At 61.0% G+C, this 7,364-nt stretch overlaps 1 protein-coding gene across 2 annotated transcripts in view; it reads right to left on the bottom strand.

Moving 5' to 3' along the window:
* Positions 1-4,824: 4,824 nt before the first annotated feature.
* The window catches only part of WDR25 (WD repeat domain 25), a 142,190-nt gene continuing 139,650 nt past the window's right edge, over positions 4,825-7,364 (bottom strand). For both annotated transcript variants that reach the window (XM_049706513.1, XM_004262400.4), the window contains exons 6-7: positions 5,879-6,019; positions 4,825-5,288 (exon numbers count right to left, since the gene is read on the bottom strand). In XM_049706513.1, coding sequence (XP_049562470.1) covers positions 5,067-5,288; positions 5,879-6,019 — 363 coding nt within the window. In that variant the 3' untranslated portion in view covers positions 4,825-5,066. The remainder of the gene's footprint in view (positions 5,289-5,878; positions 6,020-7,364) is intronic.

Below are 7,364 nucleotides of genomic sequence, written 5' to 3'. Positions count from 1 at the left end.
CTTCCCAGGAGTTGTTCCTTTGGTGCTAATCTGTCGTCTTCTCTCCAGCTGTGGAATATCTTCCCTTTGGTTTTCTGCAGTTTCCCTGAGGTGTGTCTCGCTGTGGATTCCTCCTTGTTGGGAATTCACAGGGAGTCTTGCATCTGTGGATTGGTGTATCTCAGTAGTTGAGGAAAATCCTCAGCTGCTTCTTAAACTATTTCTCCAGCCTTCCCTCCTCCTGGGACTGCCTCTACCTCTGTGTCCCTGCCTCCTTGAGACCCACACCTTGGTGTCACCGTGCTCAACCTGCACTCTTCCAGGTCACTAATTCTCTTCTGCTGCGTCCATTCAGCTGCCCAACACAGCCACCACGTTTTTAGTTTTGGTTATTAATGTTTTCCATTTCTAGAAGTTCTGTCTGGTCATTCTACAAACCCACTATGCCCTAATAGTTTCCTATTCCCTGGAGAGATTTCCAAGCTTGTCTTTTGTTTTCTTAAACAGAGCGGGCACAGCTGGCTCACGGTCTGGGCCTGACACGTCCATCAGGTGGGGTCTGTGTAGACTGTTTATCTTGGCTCCTGCCCATGTCGCCTTGTTTCTTTGTGTGCCTGGTTATCTTTGAGCATGCTCATTGATGCCCTTGAGAAAGTACTTGTGAACGTTCTGCAAGGCCTAGGATGGAGGGCCCCTCCTCCAGGGGGCTTTATGTCTGCTTCTTCCAGGGGCTGGGCACTTCCCGCTGGGAGGGGACAACCTCGGCCCAGGTGCACACCTGAAGTTCTCCGGCCCACCCAGCTTTGTGTAGCTCCAGGGTGCCTGCACCTGACCTGCCACTGCAGGCTCGGCTGCCCACCCCCAGGAGCAGATGCGCCCCAGGAAGCAGCCTGCTGGCGGGGGAGGGGCTGTGGAGAGGCTCCGGAGTCAGCTCCCCTGTGTGGGGCCCGGTTTCCCTGTGGGCAGGTGGGGAAGCAACCCTCACGGAACTGGGGGGCAAATGAGTGGGTGGAGGGGAAAACACATGGCCCCTGGCACCCAGCAGGCTCTCGCTCAGAGACGCTCCCAGAGGGGCCCTGAGCCTCGTCAGCACCACGTGGGCTGTGAGACTGGACAGCAGGGCTGGGAACCCCGAGGACTTTGCAGTCTGGGCCCAGAAGGGCGGGCCCCTACATGGTCACTTCAGAGTCTGACTGCTCGTCCCTGCAGGTGGCCAACAGGCCTCACAGAGCTGTCCTGCCACGGCCTCTGAAGCCAGCCACAGCCGGATGGGCTTCCCTCCTTCCCTCCTTCCCTCCTTCCCCAAGCACCCCCTCGCTCCACTCCGGTCCTGCCTCCCTCCCAACAGGACCCTGGCTGTGCACCCACCGTCCACCGACCCTTCTGTCCATGTTTCTTCTCAGCCCACAGCAGGCAGTGCAGGGCTGTGTGACCTTGGGCAAGTCCTGGGCCCTCTGGGCCAGTTTCCCCTTCTGGAGCCTGAGGACTGTGACTCGTGAGATTCCCAGGGGCCCTCGAGACTGGTGGCTGTCCCACTGCATGGAGAGCCCCAGGCTGGGCCAGAGGTGGGTCCCGAGGGAGGGGAGGAGCGCAGGCTTCCCGGGCCTGTCCCTCTGCCCACCGGGACGGTGGGGCTCACAGCCACCTCACGGGGGCTGCAAGCATCAGCCTCGCTCAGCAACAGACACAGCCACGCTGGCATCTCAACATGAAAGCGTTCTTCTCCCACGACGGCTTCAGATTCACGGGTGAGGCGAAGGTAGGCACTCAGCCCCAGGAAGGTGGGTGGAGGGGCAGCCCACACTCCTTTTTCTTTCCTGCTCCATACTTTCTAAATTTAGCTCTCTTATTTTAAAATTGCAAATGGTGAACTCCTAGACGCCTTGCAGAGGATCAGGGTATGGAGAGCACCTGCCATTCTTCCCAGTAAAATAACCTAAGAAGGGGTAGGGCTTGCAGGGCACGTAGTTAGGAAATCAAATCCACAGGGGAGGGGTGCTAAGAAGCAGCTGCAGTGGTGTCTGGGGATCCCTGGATATCCCTGTCCCAGGAGGGTCAGAGCTTCGGCTGGCTCCAGGTGACCAGTGTGGTAAAGAAACGGCCTCCAAGGACAGAGATTTGGCTGGTGTTTGCCCCGAGAGAAGTCAAAAGGGTCCCAGCCCACAAAGGCCCCATGCAAGCAGGTGACGGGTCTGGGACCCATGGTGTCCCACAGGGCTGCAGGTAGCCGGGGTGTGGACTCAGCACAGGGGAGGGGCCGGGCAGCTCGGTGGACAGGGAGGTCATCCCCTGGCCACACCCCAGCAGCCACGCCAAAGCCAGTCGAGTACGTGTGTAACTGATGCTCATTAAACAAAGGAGTGGTCATATTGACATATCACAGTGGGGAGAGCAGTCAGCAAACCACGCGATGAAATTCTCACTCAGTACACACTCCACATCAAGGAAGGCAGAAAAACGCCCACTTCGGGCTGGGCTAGAAAGCAGGATGTCTGGACCCCAGGATCTGGGGCTGGATGCAAGGTGGGGGCAGGAGAGGCGGGCGAGAGGCACCTGGGAAGGCCGGGCCCCGCTACGCCCCAGACGAGCACAGCCTCCCCTCTCGGCCTGTGTCTGGGCTCACGCACACGTGGTCAATCCATCTGACAAATGCCAGCCAAGGGGCTGTTCAGGCTGGACCTGGGGGGACAGGCCCTCATGACAGTACTGCGGGGGTCCCGTCACTCTCCCCTCCAGCTGCAGAGTGGCAGCTATGCCTGGCCAGGGATCCCTGGTCTGGGGCGGGCATGTGACACAAGCCAGCCAGTCAGAGGCCTTCCCTGAGACTTGTCAAGTGGGAGGAGCTCACTGGGGGTTCTGCCGTGAGAGTGAGCCAGAGCTGGCCAGAGGGGGCCTCGCCAGACCAGGTCTGAGGATGAACCCAACCGCGCCCTCTGGCCTGAACTGGCTCAACTCCTGCACCAGTGGCTGGGCTGACACTGATGCTAATACTATCGCTAATACTGATACTCCCACTGCTGGCTCCCGAGCGCCTGCTGCATACACGTCCTGCCGAGAGCCGTCGCACCCAACCTCACGAATCCCCACAAGCTGGGTGCTGTGAGTTCTCGTTTACAGCAGGGGACACTGAGGCACGGGGCAGCTCAGCACTGGCTGTGACCGCACAACAGCGAAAGGGGGTGACGGGGTTGAAGTCCACGGCCGTCTGATCCCAAAGCCCACATCCTGTGGGCAGGTCTTACCTGCAGTTATTCACAGAATGCCCCCCGCACGCAGGGGCCAGGGATGCAGCCGGGAGCAGGGCCCTGCGAGCCCGGGAAGTTTGCACTGCACTGAGCACGCACGCTGGGAGGCAGCGTCAGGAGGGGACGGGGCTCAGGGCGCCTGTTACACTCGGGGCCCTGAAGGAGCGGGGTGCGGGGTGCGGGGGGAAGAGGGGCCCAGCAAGGGGGCGGCGGGAGGCAGCTGTAACCTGGGAAGGCTTCACAGAGGAAGTGACCCCAGGACGGGCTTCACAGGTCACAGAGCTCCCCACTCAGAGCAGGTGAAGCCACCTGGGGGCGTGAGGGGCGAGGCAGGAGTGTCCACTGCCTGCCCAGTGAGTGGATGCACACTCAGCCTCCCCTCTGCTCAGGCTGGGGCAGCCCCCCATGCGGGCCTCCACTTCTGCCAGGGCTGAGCGTGGGGTGCGGTTATCTTTCCCTCCACCAAAGAAGCCATTCTTGAGCCTTGAGCCATTCTTGAGCCATTCTTCACCTCCCTGGTGTGAGGGACACCCGGGATCCTGTGCTCGCCACCCACCCACGCGCTTGGCCCTGGCCTCTCCAGCCCAGCTCGGGGACACAGCGTCCGCTCAACACCCACTGCAGGCCAGGCTTCGTGCTGACTGCAGGGGAAGAGGAGGAAGGACAGAAAAGGGGTCGGCCCTCAGGATGAGTCCCGCCTCAGGGCCTTTGCACTGCCCTTCCCTCCGCTTGGGATGCCCTGCTTGTGGACCCCAAGATTCCCGAGGGCCCGGGGGTGGGTTAGACACACTGAAATAAACGTTTACCACCAGCCCCAGCAAGCCCCAGAGCCCCCCCCAATCTGCCCAGTGCCCCTCCCAGACTGGAGCTCCCAGGGTGCTGACACCCCCACACACTTGACCTTCTTGGACCCTCACAGCAAGCCTGCAGGCTGGGGATCCTGACACCACTTTACAGAGGGGGGAACTGAGGCTCCGGGAGGAAATATGACTTGGTCTCGGCTACACGGACAGCAGAGCCGGGCCTGGAGCCCAGGCTCTGGAGAGGCCAGGCTGGGCACCACCTGCTCCGTGGCTTCCTCCTCGGGTCCCCTGTGTTTCCTCACTGACCCCCTGCCGGGGACACCCTCCTCACAGGCTCACGGTCTGCCCCCTCCAGGGAGACTCCCAAGGCTTCGGGGATGCCCGTCCTGAGACGTGCGCACCTTCGGTCCCCACCCCCACCCATCGGTGGACCTTGGGCTCCTGGGGCTTAGGGCTCCTTGCGGCTCCTCAAGGGACCTTTGCTTCTCCACGTTGCTCCCTCCCCCGGGGCAGACGCACTCCCGTGGGCAGCGCGCACACCTGACAGGCAGTGGGCAAGGAGGAGCGCAGATGGCCCAGGGCTCGGACAAACCCGGGGACCCCGCTGGCCACACTTCGGGGGAGGGAGAGGGCGGCCCGCGCCTGAGCAGGCCCTGTGAGACCGGGGGTGGGCAGACCCGGACCCAGCGCCCCCGGGGGCTGCCCCCCCTCCAGCTCCCACCCCAGGCTTTGTCTCCAAGCTCCAGCAGGCCTGCGAGTGGGGAGCCGATATATATTTGTCGCTGAAATAACCTAAGAGAGCAAAAAACTCGTTTATTGAGCGTCACCAGCACCGCGCCAGGCGCTTTCTCTCACGCAGTCCTCAGAACCCCGAGGCACACGGGTTTTTGTCCCCATTTTACAGATGAGGACGCTGAGGCTCAGAGGGTGGAGAAGGCAGCGGCCACCCGAGCCTGACCCCGAAGCCAACCTCAGAGCCTCCTCATCACACACACACGCCCACCCCGGCCGGTGTCTGGAAGGTTCCGTGCTGGGAGGCTCAGTGCCAGATCTTAACGTCGCCCTCCCAGGAGCAGGTGGCGAGGACGGAGGGCAGCACGGGGTGGAAGGTGGTGCCCACACAGGCCTGCGTGTGCCCGTGCAGCGTGCGGGCACGGCTGGCGGTGCGGAAGCTGTACACGAGGACCCGGCCGTCGGCACTGCCCGTCAGCAGCAGGTCACCATCTGGAGAGCACTCGCAGCCCACCGAGTAGCCTTCCACCTGCAGAGGGCGACCCGGGGTCAGAGGGCGACCCGGGGTGAGCAGGCAGCGCGGCACAGGGCGCATGGCCTCGCCCGCCCCTCCCACAGGGGAGCGGGCTGGGGCCCAGAGCCGGCCAGGAGCAGGGCTGGGCCTCACACCCAGCGGCCGAGCTCCTGCCCTGAGGCCAGGGCCCCGGCATCGGCCTGTGTCACAAGGCTGGTTTAGCGTAACCCAGACAGCCCAGCTCCAGCACAGCTGATGGCGTCTGGCCTCCACGCCAGGCGCTGGGTCCCCACTGGCTCTGCCCCATGAGGCAGCCCTCAGCAGGGAAAGGGGGCAGATGGAGAAACAGCCCCACTCCCGTTCCGTCCTGCGCCCCTCCCCAAGCCCCGTGACCTGTCCATGTGAGCTGACAGATCAACAAAACTGTCCCTGCCCAGATGTGGCCCGGGGCCTCGAGTGGACACCAGGCCACGTGGCATGGGGTCACCCAGGAAAGAGGAAACACGAATTGCCTGGACAGAGGGTCCCTGCCCTCGGGGGCCGCAAGCCCCTTGCTGGCGTTGTCAGTGGGACAATTTTCCACCTGGGGGACAGGGACGAGGTACCTTGTGGCCTTCGTAGCGCCGCCTTCTGCTCATCCGGTAGGGCCACACGGCAGAGAAGAGGGCCAGGTAGTTGCCGTTGGTCTGCGCCAGGAACACAGGCTCCCTCGGGTGCAAGGTGAGGCTGGGGCAGGTGTACCGCTCCTGAGAAACAGCAGGGCCACAGAGAGGGCGGAGGAGGCTCCCAACTGGGCTTCTGCCTCTGACGGACTCGCCCCCCAGACTCTGCCCGCGGGGCCCCGGGCCCTCTGCCCAGACCTGGCTTAGGGGTCTGTGTGAGTTTCCTGCTGCTGCTGTAACAAAATGCCTCCAATGTCGTGGCTTAAAGCAACACATTTATTATCTTACAGTTCTGGGGCTCAGAAGTCCGAAACGGGCTCTCTGGGCTAACTGAACTCAAGATGCCAGCAGGGCTTCGTTCCTTCTGGAGTCCTCAGGGGGGAATCTGTTCCCTTGTCTTTTCTGGCTTCTAGGGGCCCCCTGCACTCCTCGGCTCATGGCCTTTGGAGTAGACTGAAAAATGTCCCACCAAATACTTCCATGTCCTAATTCCTGGGACCTGTGAATGTCCCCTTATATGTCAAAAAAAAAAAAAAGGCGGTGGGAGCTTGCAAGTATAATTAACTTAAGGATCTTGAGATGAGATTGTCGCATATTACTGCCCTAAATGCAATCACATGCACCCTTATAAAAGGGAAGCAGAGGCGATCAGACACACAGAGGAGGCGATGCGAAGACGGAGCAGAGAGAGACCTGAAGATGCTGGCACGGAGACTGGAGTGATGCGGCCACAAGCCAGTATCACCAGAAGCTGGAAGAAGCAAGGGACAGGCGCTCCCCCGAGCCTCCAAGGGGAGCGGACCCTGACGACATCTTGATTTCAGCCCCGTGATACTTTTTACAAATTTCTGGCCTCCGTCACTGAAAGAATACGTTTCTGTTGATTTAAGCCACCAGGTTTATGGTAATTTGTAATCTGTCACACAGCGATAGAAAACGAATCCACACGCCCATCTCCCCACCTCCACAGTGAGCCGTAGAGGGTCCCCGGCCCAGCCCAGGGTCCCACGCAGCCAGAACACATAGTAAGTGAGAAGGTGACTGGCCAAGTGGGGAGGTAAACGTCTGCACAAGGGGTTCCAAACAGGAGGGGAAATCTCACTGTTTAACAGGCTCGGTCACACAGAAACACCCCTAAAAGCTCCCTTCTCCATTGTACGTGTTCCGTGTTCTAGGTGATGTCCTGAAGCCACAGCCTCTAAATGAGCCCAAATGAGAGGGTGACGTCAGGAGCAGGTGGAACCATGGCTGCAGACTAATGTGCTGTCAGAGGCACATGGGAACCTGATAATGAGCTCCTGGTGTGATGCTACCGGGCAGAGTGCCTGCTTGCCTGCACAGAAGGTGAGGAGGTGTGACCCTAGGAGGGCTGGTGGCTCAGGCACACAGCACTTTCTCTACCTCACGTGCTTCCCTGGTCTCTGCAGGG

Source organism: Orcinus orca, chromosome 2, assembly GCF_937001465.1.
Source record: "Orcinus orca chromosome 2, mOrcOrc1.1, whole genome shotgun sequence".
In the NCBI taxonomy this organism is placed as follows: domain Eukaryota; kingdom Metazoa; phylum Chordata; class Mammalia; order Artiodactyla; family Delphinidae; genus Orcinus; species Orcinus orca.
Note: the sequence above shows the minus strand (reverse complement) of the source record. Positions and strands in the feature narration are given on the sequence as shown.